At 35.8% G+C, this 25,777-nt stretch overlaps 5 protein-coding genes and 2 long non-coding RNA genes across 8 annotated transcripts; 3 read left to right on the plus strand and 4 right to left on the minus strand.

Moving 5' to 3' along the window:
- The first annotated feature begins 907 nt into the window (after positions 1-907).
- On the plus strand, positions 908-14,639 carry LOC144858800 (uncharacterized). Its single transcript, XR_013616664.1, has 3 exons — positions 908-1,031; positions 1,146-1,254; positions 14,595-14,639. It is a non-coding gene; the product is annotated as an uncharacterized LOC144858800 (long non-coding RNA).
- On the plus strand, positions 2,242-6,193 carry LOC144858783 (uncharacterized). Of its 2 annotated transcripts, XM_078714897.1 has the most exons (6): positions 2,332-2,786; positions 3,439-3,606; positions 3,868-4,060; positions 4,227-4,766; positions 5,050-5,259; positions 6,056-6,193. In XM_078714897.1, the coding sequence occupies exons 1-4, from the start codon at positions 2,465-2,467 to the stop codon at positions 4,393-4,395; spliced, it is 852 nt and encodes a 283-aa protein (XP_078571023.1). In that variant the 5' UTR covers positions 2,332-2,464; the 3' UTR covers positions 4,396-4,766; positions 5,050-5,259; positions 6,056-6,193. The 2 variants fall into 2 exon arrangements, with proteins under 2 accessions (XP_078571022.1, XP_078571023.1); XM_078714896.1 differs by lacking the exon at positions 6,056-6,193 and having other exon boundaries at positions 2,242-2,786; positions 5,050-5,648.
- Positions 5,554-7,001, minus strand: LOC144858796 (uncharacterized). The gene is made up of 2 exons (XM_078714916.1): positions 6,889-7,001; positions 5,554-6,317 (listed from the first exon to the last, which is right to left on the minus strand). The coding sequence occupies exons 1-2, from the start codon at positions 6,995-6,997 to the stop codon at positions 6,058-6,060; spliced, it is 369 nt and encodes a 122-aa protein (XP_078571042.1). The 5' UTR covers positions 6,998-7,001; the 3' UTR covers positions 5,554-6,057.
- LOC144834524 (uncharacterized) lies at positions 7,003-10,807 on the minus strand. Its single transcript, XM_078689360.1, has 9 exons — positions 10,291-10,807; positions 9,943-10,006; positions 9,364-9,526; positions 8,944-9,199; positions 8,508-8,663; positions 7,969-8,274; positions 7,665-7,797; positions 7,316-7,452; positions 7,003-7,074 (listed from the first exon to the last, which is right to left on the minus strand). The coding sequence occupies exons 1-9, from the start codon at positions 10,567-10,569 to the stop codon at positions 7,003-7,005; spliced, it is 1,566 nt and encodes a 521-aa protein (XP_078545486.1). The 5' UTR covers positions 10,570-10,807.
- Positions 10,844-12,337, plus strand: LOC144858799 (uncharacterized). Its single transcript, XR_013616663.1, has 2 exons — positions 10,844-11,193; positions 12,080-12,337. It is a non-coding gene; the product is annotated as an uncharacterized LOC144858799 (long non-coding RNA).
- A 1,886-nt stretch (positions 14,640-16,525) lies between the features above and the next one.
- Positions 16,526-18,812, minus strand: LOC144834527 (uncharacterized). Its single transcript, XM_078689363.1, has 3 exons — positions 18,758-18,812; positions 17,497-17,853; positions 16,526-17,178 (listed from the first exon to the last, which is right to left on the minus strand). Exons 1-3 carry the CDS (start codon positions 18,810-18,812, stop codon positions 16,676-16,678), a joined length of 915 nt encoding a protein of 304 aa, XP_078545489.1. The 3' UTR covers positions 16,526-16,675.
- Positions 18,813-24,243: 5,431 nt separating this feature from the next.
- On the minus strand, positions 24,244-24,951 carry LOC144835529 (uncharacterized). The gene has a single exon (XM_078690610.1). It carries the CDS (start codon positions 24,949-24,951, stop codon positions 24,244-24,246), a length of 708 nt encoding a protein of 235 aa, XP_078546736.1.
- Positions 24,952-25,777: the final 826 nt, after the last annotated feature.

Consider the following 25,777-nt stretch of genomic DNA (forward strand, 5'->3'; position numbering starts at 1 on the left):
AAACGGAATTGATTAAAAATGAAACTAAAAGGTTAGGAAACTGTATAGAAGCAATGTTAAACAAAAAAATATATACAATATAATCAATAGAATAACGGGATACATTCATATTCAACGAATAATCATTTTAATTTGAAAACATAAACATAGAAATTCATAAAAACGAACAAAATAGTAACGGGAATAATGTACCGACGAAAGGAACGTCAAATCAAAGTATTACTAGGAAATAATGCAGAAATGGCGTCCCATAACTCAAACAATCAACGTTTTAGCGCTAAATCAAATTGTCCCAGACCATGTCCGCATAACATGCAGACGTGACTTCAGACACTTCCCTTTTTTGGCACTAAAACGAGTAGTCTTCTTTTCCAGCTGCTTAGAAAGGGGTCGGTAGCTTCCCATCATGCATGTCGAGTTTTCTATATTTTTCGATGGCAGTACCTTTCGTTTTTTACACTAAAATCGTAAATTTTCGTCGTATGTTTCAGTTATAATGGTTTAATTTCATACAATGAATAAAGATTATTAGGTTAGAAATACTCAGGTTAATAATTTTCATTTTGTGTTTATTTGGAAATAAATAATATCAATATTTAATAACACGATTAGCTCGCCAGAAACGTGCTGCCAAATTAAGTGACCTAGCCTTGTGCGATACAGACCACGCGCACCTCATTTGGCAATGTCACTTCATTTGGCGTTACAGGGATGCTCAGAGAAAAATAGCCCGCGGCAGGTGCGATTATTTTTTTATTTTAAATGCATTAGTAAACGATAGAGCCGTAATAGACATAAGTGTATATAACACTATTAGTAGTTTACCGATATCGAATATTTAATTTTGCTTGAACTCCAGATAGGTAAGAGGCATCAAAGGTGCATCGGCACTCATGGCCCTACCGTACGTTGACATGGCAACCATATTTCCCATAGACTGGATGTACTGCGTGTTGCTGGGAATAACAAAGCAACTAAATGTTTGGGTCGGTAAAGATTCTAGAGGAAAAGAATATTTTATTGGTCAAAGGGTAAGGCCCGTATATATACCAATAAGTATCATTAATAGTCGTACGTCAACGTAAATATGACGTTTATGCGCACACTATGATTACGTTATTATATTAACATTATTGATGTTATAGATTGAACTTCTCAACTCTCGGTTGCTAAATATTAGAACTTAGAATTAAAATTAGAATTTGTTGTTCGTCGCCAGCGTGGTATAAATGAAGGCCAGCATTGGAAAGGTAGGTTATGGAAAGCCAAACCCGCCAAAAATACATAATACATACCGTCCACCAATAATTAATTCGTACAAAATTCAAACCATCCAATATTATCTCATGCAGTTCAATGAAAACCATTCACCTAGTATCTACACCATCCAATATAATGTGTGACCATCTATCACTAGCCCAAACGACAATACGCCGAACAAACTACCCATAACACAAACCATCTAAAGAATGTTGAGCCCAGGCAGCAATAATTGAATTAATCTAACGTTAATACAAGTATATATTAGTCAACTCATTTATCAACATTTCATGTAGTTCATGAACATTTCAAACAAAGCATCTTAATTATAGTTCATCGAATTCTAATTCTAATACATTGCCTGTTTTATACACCGTTCGTCTGTTCAACAGTTGAAACAACTGTTTTGCACACGATACGTTCGTGAGTTCAAACCATGATATTTGAAGCATCGACTTTCCAAACAGCGATTTTTCGCACCGAACGTATTTTCTTGAGTTAAAGTGGTTGCATTTCAATCACTTACTTTTGATTGGCCAGTATTACACACCGTTCGCTTGTTCGTGATTTCAAACCATGATATTTGAAGCATCGACTTTCCAAACGGCGATTTTTCGCACCGAACGTATTTTCTTGAGTTAAAGTGGTTGCATTTCAATCACCTACTTTCGATTGGCCAGTATTACACACCGTTCGCTTGTTCGTGATTTAATGTGATAACATTTCATTCGACAACTTTTCAAACGTTAGCTTTTGGCTCCGCTTACGTATATATCAGTTGATATACTATTTTTTAATTTTCATACTTTCCATACATCAGTTTTGTACATCATTCGCATTTACGCATGTAAAGTGTATTTATTCCACTCGACAAGTTTTAAAACGGTAGTTTTTGTTTTATTGTTTAATTGTAACTGTTGGCGCCGATTTTATATTGGGGTGGGGGGGGGGGAGGTGTTCGGTACTGAATGTGAACAGTACACATTTTTAAATATGGTACCTCTACATGTCCGGAAATTACACTCTCTCAAAAAAGGGTTTTTTTTTTCGTAGTGTGTAATATTAAATCAACCACAACCACAACCGTAAGATGAGAACATTTTAGGAACAATGGACATGTTATGCCCTGAAATTGTACTCATTAAAAATATTCCAGCTAGAATAAAATGTATAGTCCCCTCTCATATTCCCAAAAGTCTTTAACATGGCGTATGTTCCTATTGCTATTGCTTTGCAAGAAATCTGTCAAACACTTGAACAGTATGTGAATGGTAACATTGATAGAAATCTATTAATGCCACTCCCAATGCGACTGGAGGTTATTATCGAAACGATAATCGGGCATGAAAATATCCGGTTAGAGGTAATCGATAATCTTGTAGCGAGTAAAAGAGCGATAGAAGAAGTCATTGGCCCAGGCCAGGTAGGAGACGAACATCCCACTACGGACTCTGCCATGATTCACACTGGCAGACCAGGACGGGCAAGATTTGTGATCGGGCGTAGTCAGCTGCAGTTCTTTGTGGGTGCGTATTATTTTTAGGCCTCCTAGGTTTTGGGCCTATAGGCCTATGTATCATTATCTACTTTAATTATTTCTTGTCTTTGGTAAAGTGGCTACCATCGAAGTAAGTAATTCATTCATTAAATTAAATTCGTGTTACGGAAGCCATCTTCTTCTTGAAGAGAGTGGCAAACAGTCGTAACCAGCCGAGCCTTAAAAACAATTATTTTTTGTTTTTTACGCTCGGCTGATCATGGTTGTTTATCATCTTTGTAAGATAGTAGCACGAACATAGTGTGTTTAATACAAATTTAAAGTAGGCCTAACGACCTTTACTTTTATGTGAAACAAATTTTGTAATTTAAATATTAATATATTGCATGACAAAAGGTAGGTAGGTTGCATGATAGGTAGGCCTACTGTATTATTTTTTTAAAAATTATTATGAGGCTCTTGCAATAATAAGCATGTAGAGTCTTTTTTCTCTCGAAAATATTACCTTACAGTACAGTACTTTGAATTATTTCTTAGAATTTTCTAGCCAATATATTATCCAATTCCCATATAACAATTTAGTATTAATAATGAACAAAATTTGGTGTTTTTGTAAACCTAATATTTTACTTTCCGTTCAGTCTTCTCTCCATAGTCAGTTATTTTCATTTACTTCGTAGACAACAACTTTACTGTTCAGGACATGAGTAAAATGTTTTCTGTAAGTAAAAGAACGATAGAAAGGAGGCTACAAGAATACAACATGACAACAAGAAACTACACAGATATTTCTTCCGAGTTTCTAGACGCGCGTATTGGCATGATAACCATGAATTTTCCAAGATCAGGTAGGTATTTAAAATATACAGAATGGCTTGTTTTGTTACGCGACGGACTTTAGAATAGAAGAAGTACTCCTTCGACATGATAAGCATACAAAATAAGGATTATTTTTTGAAAGGTTGGGTTAGATACGATGATCGCATCATTTATTGATGGGATGGGATTCTTTCTAAATGATAGAGAGTAGTACCACTGTTTGTAGCGGTAGCTATTTGCATAGTTTGCTTATTTGTTTTTCTTTATTCATCATTTCATCTTAACACTAGGACTTAAGTCAATTGAGGCTCATTTGATGAAAGACGGCATACGAGTACGAAGAGAAGCATTGCGAGATTCTGTCAAAAGGGTTGATCCCGTTGGGCGTCATTTGCGGTCTCTGCGTTGCATACGCAGACGAGTTTATTCAGTGCCATCTCCATTGGCTCTGTGGCACATAGACGGGAATCATAAACTAATAAAGTAGGTCTACACGTTTACGATATGTTATGATCAAAACAGATTCGTAGGCAACCCGACGCAGATATGAAAAATGATAATGTAAATGTAAGAAATTTACATTTTATGATACAATAACATAAAAGTATTTTCAGTTTCCTTTATAATTGTCGTATGTTTGATTCTACAGATGGAGGTGTGTGATTCATGGAGGTATTGATGGTTATAGTAGAGCGATAGTGTACCTAAAACTCAGTACAAATAACAGGGCATGCACGGTTCTAACTTGTTTCCAGGAAGCTGTCAGAAAATGGGGAGAGCGGACAAGGGGATCGAAAATGTTGATGTGGCTCGCTTAATGTTGAACCACCCTTCTAGAGGACCAGGCAGAGGTAGTTTTATTACTGGAAAAAGTGTTCATAACAGCAGGATTGAAAGATTGTGGAGAGATGTATTTGAGGCTGTTATATGTTCCTGGCGCACATTCTTTAGCAGTTTGGAAACCATGGGTTGTTTGGACCCAGATAACGAGGCGCATATTTTTATTTTACATTTCATTTATGTACCCATTATTAATAGTATGTTGATGGATTTCCAACTGATGTGGAACAACCACAAACTGCGGACCGAGCACAACAAAACCCCAAATCAATTGTTCATAATGGGTATACAAAATATTGCATCCGATGCAAGCATCATAGCGTCTGAGTACTTTGAAGCCATACCAGAGGTAACGTGGAGTTGTATAAATTAAAGTAATAAATAAAACCTTCATTTTATACGGTATTCTTGGATTTAGAATGTAAGGCGAACGGATGTTCGTATAATTTGTTTGTCGTAACAACTACGTTATTATAAACCTGTAACAAAAACTGTTTTAAAAATAGTCTCCCCGACACACACATTATACGTGAGAAACTACTTGTATAGTTAGCTGTTACCGTACACATTTTAATTTTACCGTGTCTTGTATGATCTACCTAATCTTCTTTCATTATTTTGGCTTATTGTAGGAAAGTGTTCAGCAGTATGGTATAGATCCAAACTCACCCCTTCCAGAAGAAAATGATGGTATAGTTGTCCCTGACACTGCCTGTCCAATGAATGATGAACAACTCTCTTTATTTAAGGATGAAATAGACAATGCGCTAAATAATGCAGTTGATATTTGGGATGCAACTCCTTATTTACGAGGCTTAGATATTGTTTCTGAATTTTGATGAGTAATAATGACTATTGTGAATGTTTAAAATAGAAAATTATCATAATGCATATATTAATAATTTGGTTGGCATTTACACTTTAGTATTGGAAATCAGGCTGTGTGAATATCGATTGTTTTGAAAAACAACTTATTCTCAAATGAATGTTAATGTTTTTATTAGTTAATTATATAGGCCTAAAAATAGCTGTGTAGATTGGGGATAGAGAGAGAGAGCATGTTGCACAATTTTACTGATTGGTGTATTTAATGACTGCCTTAATTGTTAATTAACAACAAGTTTCTTTAATTGTTAAAGAAAAACGTTTATTGCCATTAAATTGAAAAGGTTATTATATGTCCTAAAATCAATACCGTAGTCAACATATGATTTGCTTTAACATTTTTTCTACTGATGTGTAAACTAAATATGTTTGTTGAAAATAATGTTGTACTTAATGTTTCAAGAACTGCCGACACTAAAATGTTTAGAATCAAATATTATATTTCATTTATTTAGATCTACCCTGTACAGGGGGTTTAAGAACTGGTATGCCTAATGTTTAAAACGGAAATAATATGAAAACGTATTAGCTCATAACAACCCTTTCAACCATCGCTCATCTTCTTCTGTCATATATCTTTCCGTTATGTAAATACAAATTACCACCACTCTTTCTCAACGGTCACCTCCTCTATCCACTCTCCATGTCCTAAATTGAAGCATTATGGATTTTGCTCTGTGATTGAACCAACCCATATCTACAGTAGAAAACTTTATTTAAAGTATGTCACTTGCTTTGTTCTGACCCACTTAGGTCTACACATTACCAAAAAACTGTTGAGAAAATGCCAAATCATACATATTGAACAGTGTGTCTTTTGGCGGCAGACTGCATGTTAAACCTGGCCGTGGAAGTTGCATACTGTTAATACACGTGTTGGCAGACGGGAGAAAAGAACCTGCTGTTTCTGTAAATACTATTTGTGGATGGAGAACAAAACCCAACACTGGTTCTTCATCCGTTCCGGTCACAAACTGCAACAGATGACCAAGCGTCAGGTGACCTCTTCTACCACCTATGAAAAAGAGAGGTAAAAGTCAAAACAAATCAAGTCATAACAAAACCCTTTTAGCCATCGCATCAGTAAGTGACTTGGCTTAAATGCTTTGAATAGTTTTAACACTGCATGTTCTGATATGAATTAAAAGTAATGAGGTTTAAGAAAATTTGAAAAATGTCGGAGTAAAGCGAATTTATTTTGGTATGTTACGGTTATTGCTCTTTTTTGCCATTTTAGACACTGTTATTATATGGTTTGCGACGGCAACAACAAATACTTCACTTGTATAGCGGACACATCCACTACAAGTGTGCTCAATGCAATATTCCTTTATTGTTTGTTTATTGTTTTCCACACATAATAAACTTAAAGTTAAATTGTACTAAACGAAAAGTGACTTCAGAAATACACATAAATAAAAAAGGGTAAGTGTGTGGAAGCCAAAATAAGCTTGAGAACTTTAGGGCATGGCCACCGGTTAAAATAAGGGTTTAAACAAATAATGGATTGCATTATGCTACAGTAGGGCAGAAAAAGGAAAATATACGAACAGACAGTCTGTGTTTTTCTATAACTTATAACTTACTAGCAACCTCTCTGACGTAGTCCAGAAATTGGGCATATACAGAACTTTCAAATATCTTAGTGTTTGAGCCATCGCTGCCTTTAAAAGATGGCTTCAACAATTCTTTCATCTTTTTTACAGATACTGTAATAGTGCTGCAGGGCTGGGTCGAAAAAGATGAACAAATGTTGGTATGTGACAACAAAGCTATAGAAAATAATTAGATAAAATGGTAGACAAGTGAATTGAATTTACAATTTTCAGTTGATCATTGAACGCATTACATTATTGTTTCGAGCAGAGATGAAGCATTATAGTGATTGGATCTGACGTATGCATATCATTGTGTTTTAGTTACTTATTTAAAGATATGGATCAGAAGCTTAAACTGGCAGTAACTGGTTTTGCGCTCTGTATATGTATATTGTAGCAGTACTGTACGACATACCTGATATATCCCCAACTTTGCGAGTCCCTTTCTTAAATTGGTTATGCACTCAGAAGGAGCACTGCTGTTGACGAGTTCGTCGATAAGGTCACTGTGCATGAATTGTGGCAATTTGCCATTCTGGACGATACTCATAGCTGTTAAAAGATAACCATTTTTAAATACATTAAATCATTATAACAGTACCGTACTAGTAAAAAGAAACAAAATAAAACATACGGTATAAGGCTATTAGGAACCAATTTGGTGAAAACAATTGTTGCATTTACACGCCACGTCACACGTCAAGGAACCTCAAATAGCACCGTGAATCGCGTGATTTTATTGTAAGTAGACATTGAAAACCTACCCATTATTATGCCGATGTAGTAATATTCCTCGGGAACGTGTTCTTTCATACCGTTATCAAAATAACCATCTTTTATTGCTCTTAAAGCCAACACAAAAAATTCTTTCCTCGGGCCGCCATAATCGGCTGCTCTCTGTGTGTAAGATATGAAATTACTGTATAGCAACACGGTTAACATCTCATTTTAACTAAAATGCTTTGAATATATTCGATTAGTTTTTACAAATTCAATTGTTTTTTTTTATTATCATTGTATTTCAAAAGGTTGATTTTATTTATTACAATAAAAATTTATTTAATATACCTCATCATAGAATTGCACTTCCAGTGTTTTGCGGTAGTCGGCCATATCCCTAATTTCCGAAAAAGCAGTTGCAAGCACATCTTCTCTATTAATCATAATAAAATTTGTTTCCCCTTCGATTACCTCTGCTTCATCTTCTATCTCTAGTGGTCTTCCTGAAACAATAGCTTTTTGGTAATAACGTAGCACTTCTACAGGATTCCCATTAATGTTGTGGGTATTGCAGTAATTCACGGTATCTTTGACAATTGTTTCAATAGTAGTAAGAGCAGGTTCTCGTTCGTTACGTTCTGGTTCGTTAACAAACTAAAAATAACAATTATTTTTGTAAATGATGATACTCATCAAAACCGAAAGCTATAGTACATACTCTTGCAATAATACATAACTTCTATTATAACATAGCTAGGTAGCTTATCTTTTTCACTGAAATCGCACTATGTTTAGTTTTTTAGTTCTAAAAGTTGTTTATATAATTATATTTAAATAATGAACTAGGAACTAGCTTCACAGACATTGAATGAGTAGTGCCTACGTACAATGTTTTCAACAATTTCTAAGTCTAAGTTCTGTTCTGTTCTGTTCTGTTCTAAGTTCTCGGAGGCCGGTATTGGTTCGGTGGCCGGTATTGTTTCGGTGGCCGGTACTTCATGTAGTCCCGGTTCCAGGTCACTGTCTGAACTTGAATCTTCGTTCTGGGGTTCAATAAGAGAAGATAATGTACAGTAATATTGCGTGGTCGAGTGAAAAAAAAGTTGTTAGCCTAAATTATGATAGAAATATTCAAATTAAGCATATTGTTGTTAATGTTAAAAATGTATTATACAAATCAAATAAAAAAAGGAGAATATTGATAATATCTGAAAACCGGTAATTACCGGCAAGTCCGTATCGGGAAAATTGATTTTCAATTCTCGTTTCTGAAAACTGAAACTGATTACCAATACTACTTTCTTCTCTTTCACAGGTAATTACCATGCAATATTTGATGTGCACTTTCATGTTCTTCATGGAAATGTCGGCCCTACAATTTAAACATTTTTCTCGGGCTTCCACTAATGGTATTTCTGCCTCCGGTATATCCCGCTGCAATGGGCGAATGTATAATTTTCCAGAACCAAATGTTCTAAGGTCTTGAACTTTACATGGCCCGTAATGGACAACAATCAGTTTTTTGCGATCACCTGTTGTTATCTCAAACCCTCCGCAATTTGCAAGCAACGGAAATGTTCTACAAAAACAAATTAAAAATAAATATGTAGAATTTTGTTCTCATTTGCAAAATGTCATAAGCATCATCATCATAGTTGATTATTTTCTCTTTAACAAACAGTATTTTGGCAAAATCACCACAGAAAACATTTCGATGTGAAAACATTAGAAAAATTATCTTACTTAAATACCAGGTTGCAAAAATCGTCTTGATTGCCTTCCGCTGGAAACACAATTTTCTTCTCGCCATAGTCGTTATCTTTCAGTTTTCGACGTTGGGCTACAGTAGGAACAGTTTCCATTTTGTGTTCCATGAGGCATACTAAAAATCTTGTCAATGTTCTTCCTAACAAAGGATAAAACATCTTATAAAAACCATCTTTTATTAATATTAATAATCATTTCGGTCAATTAAGAAGATAAGACCTCCTTGTATTATTATTAGGCATGTTTTTGATTATTTTTGGTTAAATAGCAAATTTTGTTACATGGGCTAATTGTTGGAGGTTATCAAATATACAGATATGTTAGGAATTACATAACATCGTTATTCTTTTTATTATATGTTTAATAAAACTGTTAACATTTCAACTTTATATAAAAAAATATACACCAATAAACCTGATTGGCAGTATTATCCGAACTCAACTATAACATGACGTAATAACTGTACCGACCTAAATACATTACACACGACAGCTTCTAAACTCTCATTGTGAAAATACAATTAAAATTGATGCGATAAAACAATTACCATCGTACCTTTTCCAGATGCTTTACTACTGGTACTGTTGTTGCTATGACCCCTGTTATATGGGGTTTGTCTCTGAAATAATATTATATGTACACAGTGATAAAAACTCGTTCAAAATGTTAATTTTACTTGTAATACAAAAAATATATGATGTTTTACTGAACGGCCAGGTAAGTCTCCAACAAAATTAATAAAAATGTGATGGACAACATGTTAAAATGTGGCACCATTGTATTGAAAATTATTTAAACTGGATTGGTACAGGCTTGGAGCCACTTAATAAGCTATCTATCGGTACAATAGTAAACGATTCGGGTGCCAAGAAGAAGGGGGTTTAGTAACATGATGCAACTTACATAATTTCGATTGAACAGTCGTCTGTGTTCACTCGCAATACTTTGGTCTATGCTAGGCGTACTGCTGGTGCTAGCACTGGAACTCAACGTAGATCTACTACTACTTCTGCTACTACTAGGCCTACTAGTACTAGCAGCATGACTAGTGGTTGTAGTAGTGCTACTAGTAGTACTAAGCTCACTACTACTATTGGAAATGGTAGCAGGCGAAGGAGTGTTTGTGATAGAATTTGCTAACCCCTGCAGCACCTGCAAAACACTACGTAAATCATCTGACATACTGGATGATACCTGAAACGAATGAGTCCATACAACTTGTATTTACACTTTTTCACAATTTCACGTTAATTTATCACATTTTAAGTTTATATACTAGAAAATCAATATTATTCCTAGAGCCTAGGCCTATATGGTTTAGAGCTATTTGGCAAAATAAAAAATAATTGTTCAGTGGTAGGCTTCTGTACTATTTATTATTAATAAATACAACCATTGATTAAAATATCGGTCTACGCACAATCGGAGGTTTATATATAATTTAATATAAGTGTAACCCTATGATTTTTATGAATATATTTTACCATTTATATCTTTCTTATATCTTTCTGTTTGATTTTATTCATTTGAATGTATCTGTTTTTACAATGTATATAAATATAGTTTATAGGTCAGTAGAAAAGAATGCAGCTTAATTGCAACAAAGGTTACCCCAAGTGGGTCAAAGTGACCACTGTTTGGGAAGTAAGGAATGTGTTTTGCCAAGTTGCTAGGCAACTAAGGTGATTATACCTCATTTCTGATGATTATACATCACTTCCACTTGTGCCTGCTCACAAGAAACATCTATACATTTTTAACAACTTTAAAGGAAGTCACTTTTTCATATTTTGGCTCTTTTCTTAGGTAAGAACTATCAATTATATTATTTTATGTTTAACAAATGTGTTAATATAACTTAATTTGAGATTTAAGCTTATGAAGATTAGGTTTATGCATTATGTTTGCATTGGCTCAATGCTTTAGATTAGTTATGTGATACTTAACTTTGATTATATTTTATAACTTTTGTGATACCATTTGCAATTGCGCTTGGTAATTTATGTTACTGTAAAGTAAGGTTCTGCAATCACACATTGTTCTCTCCCGTTTTAAGTTAAAGGGTCTTGAAGTGATTAACTTGCTTTTGCTAATACTTTTAATTTTATGAGTGTATCAGGACGATTCTGGTAAATGTGGGTCATTTACTAGATGGCAGTACACTCTTGGTATTGATTGACCTAGAGACAATTGGAGTGTGATTGTAGAATTGATACTATTGTATTATACACTTATTTTTTGATTTCCGCTTTATATGCGACATTTATTTTTATACATTTAATTACCTTTTAGTTTATAATTTAGTTTATTGAATGGATGCATTAACCATCCTGAGTTTATAATAGTCAGGTTAATATGTTGATAGACACACGTTTGTTGAATAGCTATTGCTATTATCCATTGCGTTGCAATGTAGTTATATTGGTATCAAGTATTAGCATACTTACCAAACGAAGTACCTCTAACTATATAATGTAACTATTGTTTTAATGAGTAGTGTGAATAATCATATACCAATCAGTGTTAATCGAACCTGATGGTATTGACGGATTATATTTTATTTTGTTTAATTGTCTATCATAGCCTAGGTTATTTTGCAAACATTGTGGTATTGTAATTATGTACCAAATGATATTTGATTTAAATTGTTTTATAGTTATATAGTATATGTATATATTTTCTCTTTTCTTAGATGAGAAAACACTACTTTTGAAATTTACGAATCATTATTGAAATTATTACACCATTGGTCGGAACATTTCGTTGATAACATTTACTCTACTGTGGAACCTTTCAAGTCGGAATTGTTTCAACTGAAGACTCAATTTTAATATAAACTTTTAGTTTTGTGGACACTTTAATGTTTTATCTTGAGAACAAATAATATTGGTTTTATGTAAATTCCGACAAGTTGATGTCAAAGGAATAAATCTACATTTTTAATTTATAAGGCGTTTTCCTTGATTTGATTATTTAATACTTCTTGGAAATTTTAGTTTCTTGCTAGAAACTCGGGTTACAAATGTAGGCCTAGGCTAGGCCTAGGCCCTATGATGTGTAATAATATTATATTATAGCTGGATAATTCCTATAATTAGTAATTTCAGCTACAAAATCCAGGTTCCAATCCTGGTCACCACTCATGGCACTAATTGTAGCTTTTTATAAAATAATGATAATAATTCCAATATTAATAATTATTAGGGCCTAGGCTACTAAAGCTACTAGTAGTAATATTTGTAGTGTAAATTAAGTCCATAGTCCTAGGCCTATACTATACAGAAAAGTATAACAATAACTTAAACCATCATCAATTTCACCTACAAAATCGATAAAACACAGAATTTAAAATAATAATAATAATAATAATAAAACAGGAAAACACTATTAAACATTATTATATTTATTTATCTACCTATCATCAGTATACGTACGGTACGTACCTTTTTTGGTCTTCCTGAGCTGAATCAATTCAATCAGCATCAATGTGTGAAAAATGACGAACTACGCAGTTGAATAGCCCCCATAACAGCGTTGGGTTATTTAATGCATGATGAATAACAAAATAATTATGATTTAATAACAATACACATGTTTTTATTTAATCCATGATAAATATTCGTAAAATATGTTTATTCGGATATTTATTAATTACGTCTCCACTAAAGTCTATAAAACATAATGAATGTCATTATTTCAAATAAATAGGCCTACCCCGTAAACAAATGGAAGCGTCTCAACAACAGTTAATTTATGCATCATAGAGAACACAGAGCAGAAAATGGCTCTAGGCCGGCCTCATCTAGCAGCCGCCGCACAGGGGGAGAGAGAAGCACGATACCAGCTCTCCCCCCCCCCCTCCCCCACCCCTGTCTCTCCCCCACCGGCGGGTGAGGTGGGTGTTACCCCGGGCCTAGTTGTGGGGCGTAAAATTGTAACAGGCCCACAAGCTAAATTATATTATTTCATTCTGGTTTTTTTTTCATTATGTAAGTTTGTGATAATGTGTGTAACCAGGGAGATGTAAAATAAATTTATAAATTAGTTTACATCTCCCTGTGTGTGTAACGTAGGCCTAGGCCTAAGTAAGTGTCATACAGTCGTAAAGTTGACATTCACCCCCCGCCCCTCAATATTAAATCGGCGCCAACAGTTACAATTTAACAATAAAACAATAAATGTGCGAACAACTACCGTTTAAAACTTGTCGAGTGGAATATCTACACTTTACATGCGTAAATGCGAATGATGTACAAAACTGACTAGGATGGAAAGTATGAAAATTAAAAAATAGTATATCAACTGACATATAGGCCTACGTAAGCAGAGTCAAAAACTAACGTTTGAAAAGTTGTCGAATGAAATGTTACCACATGAAATCACGAACAAGCGAACGGTGTGTAATACTGGCCAATCGAAAGTAGGTGATTGAAATGCAACCACTTTAACTCAAGTAAATACGTTCGGTGCGAAAAATCGCCATTTGGAAAGTCGATGCTTCAAATATCATGGTTTGAAATCACGAACAAGCGAACGGTGTGTAATACTGGCCAATCAAAAGTAAGTGATTGAAATGCAACCACTTTAACTCAAGAAAATAAGTTCGGTGCGAAAAATCGCTGTTTGGAAAGTCGATGCTTCAAATATCATGGTTTGAAATCACGAACAAGCGAACGGTGTGTAATACTGGCCAATCAAAAGTAAGTGATTGAAATGCAACCACTTTAACTCAAGAAAATACGTTCGGTGCGAAAAATCGCTGTTTGGAAAGTCGATGCTTCAAATATCATGGTTTGAACTCACGAACGGGCGTATCGTGTGCAAAACAGTTGTTTCAACTGTTGAACAGACGAACGGTGTATAAAACAGGCAATGAATTAGAATTATAATTCGATGAACTAAAATTAAGATGCTTTGTTTGAAATGTTCATGAACTACATGAAATGTTGATAAATGAGTTGGCTAATATATACTTGTATTAACGTTAGATTAATTCAATTATTGCTGCCTGTTGCTTCGGCGTATTGTCGTTTGGGCTAGTGGTAGATGGTCACACATTGTATTGGATGGTGTAGATACAAGGTGAATGGTTTAAGTTTTCATTGAACTGCATGAGATAATATTGGATGGTTTGAATTTTGTACGAATTAATTATTGGTGGATGGTATGTATTATGTATTTTTGGCGGGTTTGGCTTTCCATAGTAGGTCAAAGGATTCAATATATATATTTTTATTTTTTTTTTTACTTTAAGCCTATTTTCCACTAGGCGAATTTGTTCGCGCGAATAATATATTTTCGCGGCGAAAAAATTCGCGCTACCTTTTACTTATTTTCCACGCGAGAGCGAATGACTTTGCGATTTTGACTGTAGGCCTATGGTGATTAACATTACACGATGCCGGCTGTTAATTTAAGAAACCTTCTTTTAATCAAAATTAAGTTGTTAAGGCTTTTATTAATTCGAAGACAGAAACAACGAAGAATAAAATACAGAAAGAGGTTTTGGGTTAGACCGATTTACAGTGAAAGAGAACAAAAAGGAGAATACCACCTGTTAGTTAAAGAATTGAAGCTGTATGCAGAGTACTTTTTTAGATGCTTTCGAATGTCACCAACAACGTTTGAGGAACTTTTGAGTTTGATTGCACCATTTATAACGAAACAAGATACTAAATTAAGGAAATCCATCGGTCCCAGTGAGAGATTAAGTGTTTGCTTAAGATACTTAGTAACAGGCGATGCACAAGTCACAATTGCTGCAAGCTACCGTATGAGCCCATCGGTAGTTGGAAGAATAATTGATGAGACGTGTGGTGCTATATGGACAGTCCTAAAAGAGAAAGGCTTCATCAAACATCCATCAACAGAGGAAGAGTGGAAAGGTATTTCTAATGAATTTTTCGAGTCATGGAATTTTCCCAACTGTGTTGGGTCTATAGACGGGAAGCATGTAGTGATGCAAGCACCTAATAATTCAGGCTCATCATATTTTAATTACAAGAAAACCTTTAGTATTGTACTTATGGCGGTTTGTGATGCGAACTATAAATTTACATTAGTAGACATTGGAGACAGTGGACGTCAGAGTGATGGTAGTGTATATGGATGTAGTTATTTGGGACATGCTATAGAGAATAACTTGCTCAACATTCCAGCTCGAGAGATGCTCCCAAATTCAGACAAAACATTGCCCTATGTGTTTGTTGGAGACGATGCTTTTGGATTAAAGAAGCATATGATGAAACCCTATCCTTCTTCACATTTAGAAACTGATCAACGAGTGTTTAACTATAGGCTGTCGAGAGCACGAAGAGTCATCGAAAACACCTTTGGTATAGCTGCAAGCAGATTTCGCATTCTGAGGAGGCCAATTATTGCCAAAGTACGGAAGGTTGTGCTCATAACGCAGTCTATTGTCGTTCTTCACAATTTCCTAATGAAACAAAATGCATCAAATGGTATTAAATATTGCCCATTACAATTTGTTGACAATGATGGGCCAACAGGGGTAACGCCAGGTGAATGGAGGCAAGATACCGATATTAATTTGCACGGTGGTCTACAATCGATACGTCGGATAGGTTCGAACAACTATTCCAAGGATGCTGCTGCCGTCAGAAATGGTTATAAAGATTATTTTTACAATGAAGGCGCTGTACAATGGCAATGGGGATTAGTTAACCGAACTTAAAGAAATACAGTCGGTTTACAGTATAACGAAATTTAAAAATAAGTAAATGAAAATATTTAATATGAAGGAAATCAATACTGTTACATCAATCCGATTTAATTAAAATGTAAATAACGGTTTTTGTAGACGTATACAGTATAATACTTATTTGCACTAAGGGGCCTATAAATAACACTAAACAAATAATTATTTGTTTTAATTACAGTATACTATCCGATCCGATTTAGCCTAATTAAAATGTAAATAACGGTTTTTGTAGACGTATACAGTATAATACTTATTTGCACTCTATAAATAACACTAAAAAAATAATTATTTGTTTTAATTACAGTATACTATCCAATCTCATTTAATTGAAATATAATTAACGGTTTTGTAGACGTATTACAGCATAGTACTTATTTGTACTATATAAATAACACTAAAAAAAATAATTATTTGTTTTAATTACAGTATACTATCCGATCCGATTCAATTGAAATGTAAATAACAGTTTTCTTATATATATATACAGTATATAATTATTTGCAAAGACGCATTAAATGTTATTAGTAAATGGTAACATTAACAGTTCTTATGTTAAATATGTCTGTTTTACTCCTCGAATTCTATATCAAAAAGCAATTGGCTTATTTTAACCATAGCGAGTCGTTGTCTTCGGCGGTCAAATGCTGAAACAATTGGAATAAGGCTCCTGAAATATAGAGCGACTTCATCTTCCTGTTGATTCGAACCCGATATCAAAGAATTAATGGCTTCCGATGTCGTTTCCAGTTGGTTTATTATCATTGTATCAAGTTCGTCATGTTGCTTTTTCCGTTTTATCGGTACTTGTGGTATAATCGTCGACACACAGGGATCAATATTCTCTTCATTAGAAGCATGCCTTGTAGTAGTAATACCACTACTTGTAGCTTGACAGTTGCTGACAGTTGGCTTGTTGGCTGTTTTTTCATGCAGAAATCTCATCTGTTCAAAATACTTGCATTGCGGTAAAGACGTAGCGGCTGCCCCAGACCGTATCATTGAATTTCTCTTGTTTAGGCACTTCTTTAGTGTGTCTTTCAAATTTTTGAGTTGTCGCTGAAGGAATTCAACTAAAAAAATATAACAAATTATACCAAATTAATACTTTAACTTTAATTTTTGTAGGCCTAGCCTAGGCCTACACGCGAGTAATTTATCCAAAATTGAAAATGGACTGTTCGAATAGGCCTGCCTGCCAGTAGGCTTGCTAGGTAGTGTAACCTAGGCCTAGCTAGTAGATTAGACCTCCTCCTAGAGGCTAGGCCTACTAATTTAATATTAAGATATAGAGGCCTAGCTAGCCTAGCAAGTAGTAGGCCTAGTCTAACCTAGTCCTATAGCCTAGCTAGTAGGCCTAGGCCTAGGCTTACTTTAGAGTTTGTTTTTACCTTCTCTATTGAAAATTTCTCCTATTGTTTTCCAGGCGTTAACTTTAATTGCACGGTTTTTATACTTTTCAGAGTTAACATCCCACATACATTTGTGTTTTCTGACTTCTTCTATGAAGAGTTCTTTGTTAAACAGACCTAGGCTTAGGCCTAAGCTTTCCTCCTCTGCTGGTGGTGGACTGCATGCCTCCTGTGGCTGGGGTCCTGTCGCGACGACTACGACGCCTGCTTCTGTTACTCCAGTGCCGGTAGGTCTAGGCCTAGTCTGCTGCTCATCACACTCGTAATAGCCTTGGCCTATTAGTATTTGGCCTCCTAGGCCTAATTCTGTCTCTTCTAGATCTTTCACAGCACCATCTTCAATTGAATTTCGCTACACTCCATATTAATATGACTCAAAAAATAGGCCTATCACTTGAATCGGATCGGATAGTATACTGTAATAAAAAAAAAAGCGCGAGGTCGTATGAACAATTTGAGAAATCCGGGCCGCCGGACGATTTGACAACTCATTTCTCGAGCAGCTCTGTGATTGGTTGAGAAGTTTTCGCTTCGCAAAAAGTAGAAACAATTCGAACTAGTAAATTTCGCTGAAGCGAAAAATCAAAGGAACTAGAATTCGTCGAAGAAGGGAGTATGACAGACAGAAACTCGAATACGCATGCGCATAGCATGACGCTTTCGATTCGCGCGAAAAAATTCGCCTAGTGGAAAATAGGCTTAACGATTTTTTTAGCTTTTCGCTTTTTTTGTATCTCCATTGAGATCCAGCCACTGATACCCACAGCATTGTCATTTTTTCAGTAATTTCAGTAATATAATATTTGTTTGTCCTTGTTAATTAAAGCTTCGGAATGCCGTGAATGGCCCATTCATTTTTCGGTGCCTGTCCTGAGTGGTATTTTAAACCAAGAAGCATATGTACACTACTGCCTATTAGTTTCAGCAATTAGTCTCCTTGCAAAAGAAGAAATTACTCGAGCAGACCTGGAGTATGCTGACCATTTATTAACTGATTTTTGTAGGATTTTTCCGACAATTTATGGTAAGCTTACTTTTAAAATATGTTTATTTAGAGCAAAGATCAATCAAAGATATACTTTAATAGAGATGTATCTTTATTATCCTGGAGTCAGGATTCAAACGTAGGCTAATAAAAATAAAATAATTACGCTGTACTTTTGTTAAGGTCACAGAAAACAGACGATTAACATCCACCAACTCAGACACTTGGTCAGTGCGTGTAGGCTCTTCGGCCCACTTTTCGCATTTTCATGTTTTGGTTTCGAGTCCATGAATTCTTTTGTTAAGAACATGGTTCATGGCTCGAGTTTCGTCAATGAGCAGGTACGTCTTATATTACTTATTATTGATAACTTTCTCATAAGCGTTCGTTTTATCATGAATTCAATCAGCATGTTTTTATGTTTTTAAAGATCACATTTGCTGTCGGAATGACAAAGGCCTTGCCTGCGTTAATTCAAAGAATAAGGGTGCACTCGCCACAGAAATTGGAGCAACTGTTCAATAAACTAACAGTGACATACATGCGGTAAGTTCGATTCCTTTACTACGCATGGAACATTCATTACAATGTAGCTTTATTAAATACATTGTTAATTTAATTGTAGAGAAAACGAGCAAGACAAAGCGAAAGTAGTCAGGAAAGTATTTCCCCTGACCAGAAATGAAATAGAAAATCACGGCATACAAGCTCTAAAGGGAAGTGCTACCGATACCAGAAAGGCAATATCATCTATACGTGCAGAGACAATGAAAGGAGCAAAACGAGAGCCAATAGTTGTGTGATATTTAAGGATGTCGCCAACTTTGAATTTCCGGGTAAAATTCTACTGTTCATCACAACATCGTCATCAACACATTGCATCATTCAAAAATATCAACGACAGGGCTCAACAATCAACGTTACCGATACCAATCATCCAGACCTTATGGCATACAGCACCAAGCCGCTATGCAGTCATATAATTAAGTTTGAGTTATCCGATGTCGTGGTTGTTCTGGTCTCGCAAATTTTGAACAAATGCATATTCATGAAAATAAGAAACAATACATTTGTTTCAATACCGCCAAACCTTCGCTATCTGTTCGTTGTAGTCCCAGATTTATCGAACCAAGATACCTAATTTTATGTCTACTGTATGAATACAGATCAGTATAATCTTGCCTAATGTCAACTGATTGTTCTTGAAACATTTTCTTAAATATTCTCAGTGGTAATGTATTTCCACTGGCTTCACTGTCGACTTTTAAGTGTATCAGTCCCTGTGAAAGTATGTCATCATGATGTACGTGCACGTTTGTAAAAACTTTTTTTTTTTTTTGTATTTGAGCGTCGAGAAAAACACTATCGTATAATGTTAAACTGCCTACATCATGATGTTCATGTTGATCTACAGCATGCATCTTTCGTTTTTGATTGTTCTTGAAACATTTTCTTAAATATTCTCAGTGGTAATGTATTTCCACTGGCTTCACTGTCGACTTTTAAGTGTATCAGTCCCTGTGAAAGTATGTCATCATGATGTACGTGCACGTTTGTAAAAACTTCATGCAAAACTTTCGTTTTTGATTTTGAAAGTTGTTGTGTCGAGAACGATTATGAAATTTATCTGTGGATTGTTGCGATTTAAATGTGGATTGCGATTTACAGCATACTTTCCAATGATTCATTTTTCCACAATTTCTACAAGTGTCTCCCCACGCCGGACATTTTCGTGGTTCATGACTTCGGTCGCAGTTTCGACATTTTCGTTCATACGTCTTTTTTCACTGCATGAGCAATTACTGTCGATGGTTGTTGTTGATCCTGCATCCTCTTTATTATTATTATTTATTATTTAGTACAATTAGATGCACTGACATATTCACGACCACGCTCAATAACTTGCGAAACAGAATATTTCTCCGGTTTTGTAAGCAGTTCCTTACGAACATCTTCAAATGGTGTGGACAACACTACCATTTCGATCAATCGCTCATTTAGTTCATCCTTTTTAAAATGCTTTTTCACGTAGACGCGGAACATATTCACTGATGGGCTCATCTGTCGTTTGCCTATAGGTTGAAAACTCTAACCTATGAACTATAAAGTTTATCTTGACAGACGCGTCTAGTTGCTGCTCGAACAAGGTCCATATTTCTTTGGGTACATTTTGGTTTGCAGATGATAACATTCTTTTCATACCTTGTGGAGCCGTGAAATGTGCAAAAAGTCACATTTGTGCAAACAACCACATTTGTGCAAACATTTTACCTTCAAATGTGCAAACAACCACATTTGTGCAAACATTTTACCTTCAAATGTGCAAATCTGTAAAAATTCATTACCCGCAAATGTGCAAACATCACGCCGTTAAATGTAAAAACGATCAGTTTTGACGTTAAATGTGCAAAAGGTATTCTACAAATGTGCAAAGCATTTCTTCAATCAAACTCCTATTCCATTTTATATTTTTGGTTCGTAGGTCTTTCAGAGTAGAAATAACAATAGGAAAAAGAGTATAATAAATTTAAAAAGTTCAATATTATAAAAACTAATTATACTGTTGTATTTTATTATGATCAAAGGCTCTAAACCGCCTCGTCTAAATTCAAGTTGGCCCCAAGTCAACTCACCCTGAAGTCAACTCGGCCTCAAGTCAACTCGGCCTCACGTCAACTCGGCCTCACGTCAACTCGGCCAAAAACGTATCGGTCAACTAACATTCACATTCATTCTAATACTCATCCCTATAACATGCGTACTTCGTTTTTATTATTTTTCTTCTGTTCATTAGACTTATTTTGTCCCATTTATTTGCACTTTTTACGTTTCATACTTTAACGTGGCATAGTTGACGTGAGGCCGAGTTGACTTCAGGGCGAGTTGACTTGGGGGCGAGTTGACTTGGGGTCGACTTGAATTTGGCTGAGACGGGTTAAAGCCTTTGATCATAATAAAATACAACAGTATAATTAGTTATTATGATATTGAACATTTTAGATTTATTAGACTCTTTTTCCTATTGTTATTTCTACTCTGAAAGACCTACGAACCAAAAATATAAAATGTAATAGGAATTTGACTGAAAAAATGATTTGCACATTTGTAGAATACCTTTTGCACATTTAACGTCAAAACTGACTGTTTTTACATTTAACGGCGAGATGTTTGCACATTTGCGGGTAATGAATTTTTACAGATTTGCAGATTTGAAGGTAAAATGTTTGCACAAATGTGGTTGTTTGCACATTTGAAGGTAAAATGTTTGCACAAATGTGGTTGTTTGCACAAATGTGACTTTTTGCACATTTCACGGCTCCACATACCTTCATCACCAAAAGCAAGTTTAATCTTCGTTGCATTTTTTTTATCCGTGTTAAATTGTGGTCTTCAAAATATAAATTCATGCGTGCTTTAAACGCACGGAGACGCTCTGCCAGGTCTCTTGCATCCCAATCCATCTTGGGCATTTTTGATGACATATTTGTTATTCTTACTGTACGACCTAGCCTAAGCCAGAGGCCTATCACCCTAAAACGGTGATGGTGGTTCGCCTACAAACGGCGCGGTTGTACGACCAGCGGTGGCGCCAGGATCTTTCCGACGCGGGGGCTTCATTCCCCGACGAGGTGGCTATGCGAGCAAAATATAACGATGCGCGATGACTGTTTCAATCCATTTTTGTTTCAATTTTTTCAAATGAAGTGACCTTTAAAGTTCAAAATATGCCTATATCGGGTAAATTGTAGCATTGTGTTGCAGCAAATATGTGCGAACGTAAAATGTACCCACAGGCCAAGAGGTATATTGTTTATCGCAGAGGCGTAGGCTGGTTGCTGTCTGGGGGTTGCAAAAATTGTAAATGCGCGCCTTCGGCTGATCTGTAAGAAAATTGTGAAAAATAGAGCTGCTAGGTCCACGGAAGTTGCAATTATACATAAAATTGATACTATGAAACGAAATTACAAGTCTACAGAACCAGAAAACAGTGGTTGGGATGGAGTTAAGAAAATTTAGAAAAATAGAGTTGGAGGTCTGTTGAGCCGTGAAATGTGCAAAAAGTCACATTTGTGCAAACAACCACATTTGTGCAAACATTATGCCTTCAAATGTGCAAACAACCACATTTGTGCAAACATTAGGCATATGCCTTCAAATGTGCTAATCTGTCAAAATTCATAACCCACTAATGTGCAAACATCACGCCGTTAAATGTAAAAACGATCAGTTTTGACGTTAAATGTGCAAAAGGTATTCTACTTCTGGTAGATGTCCTAGCACAATATATGGCAAATTGAACGTGAAAAATCATCCGGTGAAATCAACGTTGTTCCTCCACTTAAAGAACCTATGACCAATATCTGAATGTGAAAAATATCGGCAATTGCCTGTAGGGTTATTTGTTCCATTTATTGAAATGCGGTTAAGATAATCTTCTGGCATTTCTGTAATAAATACCAACCATTCCCTCTCGTTCGCAAGGTGTGAGTTGTTTTCTAGGTAATGAACAACTTCCTGTCTTAGAGTAATATGGGATCGATAGATTCCCATTTTTATCAATTGATCAGATACGGCACTAAACTGGCAATTACCATCTCCCGTCTGATTAAGGCGTACGGAAAGTCCATAGTTTTCCAGTAGTTGTTCAATTCTGTTTTCCTGCGTTAAAATTATATAATATTTGTTAAGGGGGTTTTCTTTTTGGAAAAGAGACTTGTTCACGGTTTTTTTATTAGACAAAGTATCTGCCGTTATGTTCACCACTTTTCCGTTTTCTTATTCATGCGGGGATGTACTCTTAGTCTTTTATTTGCCCGTTTTGTTGCGGCGGAAGCCTGTTTTCTGATGAGTGCTGTACTGGTCTCAAGGGTACAAACGGCGCCCTCTATCCAGTTAGGTAAACTCGTGGCAGGCAAACAAATGGACAACAAACGAACTATACGTCTACAGCAATTTATTATTCCAATTACCATACCAACGAGTGAAACTGCAAATCATAACAAGAGAAAAAACAACTATTATACTTCATTAACATCAATCATATCAAACTCAATGCATATTATCAATATGACGTCATACATTTCAGTGCATAAATAATCCAAGGCATTATAATTTTAAGTCTGATAAATCATACAATAAAGTAACAATATTCCTCAGCAGACAGCCAACTTACAGACTAGTGGACATCTGCCCTCACAGAACTCATAGACATCTTAATCTCGAGATAGAATATCAGATATACTGTATCCCTGTCACATAAGAACAAAATAACATCCATAATTAACTTAATATACCGTTCACCGTGTTTGTTAACACAACACCATAACATCACAGACTATTTCCGTGTACGTAAATGGAACGCATCGTCTATATACCCAAACTCGCTCAAGCGGAACGACCACCGGCGACTATCAACTCGCACACATGTATCATCATCTTTAACAATATAATTTCAATATAAATCTAGCAACTAACTAAACCCATAACAAACTGTGCCTAGTTTAATTTCAACCTTAGGCCTATGTAATCATCACTAACATCGATTACAAACATTAACAAAATTAACTTGTAAACAAACATTATTTTAAAAAGTAGCGGTATGTTACTGAAAAATACACAGCTAGGCCGCAGGCGCCACTCTACTAGGCTACCCGATAATCTATCTTGATCTTGATTAAATAATTGATAAACTCCAACTGGAGTATCACTCAATGTGTGAGTAGAGGTTGAGGAGGGGAAAGCTAGTCATGAATTAGTTTGGAGAAGGTTTTAGTGATAGTGGTCGAAGTTGTAGAGAATGGGAGAGCATTCCAGTCTCTAACTGTGTTAGGGAAGAAAGAGCTCTGGAATCGGTTGGTCTTAGCCACAGGAACTTTAATTGTAAGTGGATTGTGGTTCCTTGTACATCTTGCTGAGTTTGGTCGTTTACTGTATTCTATATGATCTTCAAGCTTCAGGTCAATCTTTTGATGGACAATTTTGTGCAGCATCATAAGTCTATTTACTTGTCGTCTGCGCTGAAGTGGTTGAAGGTTGATTTCGTTTAGCATAGCAGAAACAGAAGATTCTCTACTGTAATTGTTTGTGATAAATCTGGCTGCACGTCTTTGGACAGCTTCGACTTTTTTGATGTTGCAATTTGTGTGAGGGTCCCACACTGAGCTACAATATTCAACATAAGGACGGACAAGGCTTTTGTATGCTTGGATCTTGACATTCCGTGGGGCATTGTCCAGATTTCGACGGACAAAGCCCAGCATAGCATTGGCTTTGTTAACTGCCCTGTCTACATGAGGGTTCCACTTCATGTCAGTAGATAAGGTAACTCCTAGATGTTTATGTTGATGAAGAGCCTGTAGAGTGTGCCCAGATAACCGGTAGGAGTATTCCAAGACATTTTTCCGTGTGCTAAAACGTAATATACTACATTTATCAGGCTTAAAAGACATAAGCCACTTCTTTTCCTACGTCTCGAGATGATTCAAGTCATTCTGGATTGTTTCGCAGTCGGACAGGGATGTAATAGGGTTATAGATGACACAGTCGTCGGCGAACAAGCAAACTTTAGACTTGATACCATCTGGAAGGTCATTGATATATATCAGGAACAACAGCGGTCCGAGGACGGTGCCCTGGGGCACTCCTGATAAAACTGTGACTGGCTTGGATGATTCACCTTGAATGTTGACGACTTGTTGTCTACCAACGAGGAATGATTGGATCCATGAGTGGAGGCATCCATTGATGCCGAAGTGATTAAGTTTATGCAGGAGTCTATTGTGTTGTACTGTGTCAAACGCCTTAGCGAAATCCAAAACGATAGCATCCACTTGTTTAGTTGTCTCGTTGGCTTTCCATATATTGTGGACGGTTGTTAGCAACTGTGTTTCACATGATCGTCTGGCTCTGAAACCATGTTGGGAGTCACTAAGGGCATGGTGATGATCAAGATGTTTCATAACGTGACTACAGTATAAATGATGTGTTCAATTATTTTACAACATATAGCGGTCAGCGATACAGGTCGGTAGTTAGCGGGATCCGTACGAGTTCCTTTCTTGTAGATTGCAGTGATATTAGCTTTAGTCCATGCTGTAGGTAAGATACCTTCATTTATGCTTTGGTTGTAAATGTTGGTAAGAACTGGCACATTCCTTCAGGACAAATGGGTGGATTCCATCCGGTCCCGGAGCTTTATGTGGGGATAGGTTATGCAGGAGTTTAGCTACTCCTTCACACTGTACTTCTAAATCAGGGACTTGAGTAAGTTTTTTC

Source organism: Antedon bifida, chromosome 2 (genome assembly GCF_963402885.1).
Source record: "Antedon bifida chromosome 2, ecAntBifi1.1, whole genome shotgun sequence".
Lineage (NCBI taxonomy): Eukaryota > Metazoa > Echinodermata > Crinoidea > Comatulida > Antedonidae > Antedon > Antedon bifida.

Excerpts from the sequence above, each read along its gene's own strand:
- LOC144858783 (XM_078714896.1), top strand. The coding sequence starts at position 2,465 with ATGGCGTATGTTCCTATTGCTATTGCTTTGCAAGAAATCTGTCAAACA. Across the intron at positions 3,607-3,867 it reads CATGAATTTTCCAAGATCAG|GACTTAAGTCAATTGAGGCT; the intron begins GTAGGTATTTAA and ends TCTTAACACTAG. Across the intron at positions 4,061-4,226 it reads GGGAATCATAAACTAATAAA|ATGGAGGTGTGTGATTCATG; the intron begins GTAGGTCTACAC and ends TTGATTCTACAG.
- LOC144858796 (XM_078714916.1), bottom strand. The coding sequence starts at position 6,997 with ATGAAAGAATTGTTGAAGCCATCTTTTAAAGGCAGCGATGGCTCAAAC. Across the intron at positions 6,318-6,888 it reads CTACGTCAGAGAGGTTGCTA|GTGGTAGAAGAGGTCACCTG; the intron begins GTAAGTTATAAG and ends TCTTTTTCATAG.
- LOC144834524 (XM_078689360.1), bottom strand. The coding sequence starts at position 10,569 with ATGTCAGATGATTTACGTAGTGTTTTGCAGGTGCTGCAGGGGTTAGCA. Across the intron at positions 9,527-9,942 it reads TAGTAAAGCATCTGGAAAAG|GAAGAACATTGACAAGATTT; the intron begins GTACGATGGTAA and ends ATCCTTTGTTAG. Across the intron at positions 7,075-7,315 it reads CAAAGTTGGGGATATATCAG|CTTTGTTGTCACATACCAAC; the intron begins GTATGTCGTACA and ends TATTTTCTATAG.
- LOC144834527 (XM_078689363.1), bottom strand. The coding sequence starts at position 18,812 with ATGTTCTTAACAAAAGAATTCATGGACTCGAAACCAAAACATGAAAAT. Across the intron at positions 17,854-18,757 it reads AAAACATGAAAATGCGAAAA|ATGGTGCTGTGAAAGATCTA; the intron begins GTGGGCCGAAGA and ends ATTCAATTGAAG. Across the intron at positions 17,179-17,496 it reads AGAAATTTTCAATAGAGAAG|TTGAATTCCTTCAGCGACAA; the intron begins GTAAAAACAAAC and ends ATATTTTTTTAG.
- LOC144835529 (XM_078690610.1), bottom strand. The coding sequence starts at position 24,951 with ATGTCTTTTAAGCCTGATAAATGTAGTATATTACGTTTTAGCACACGG.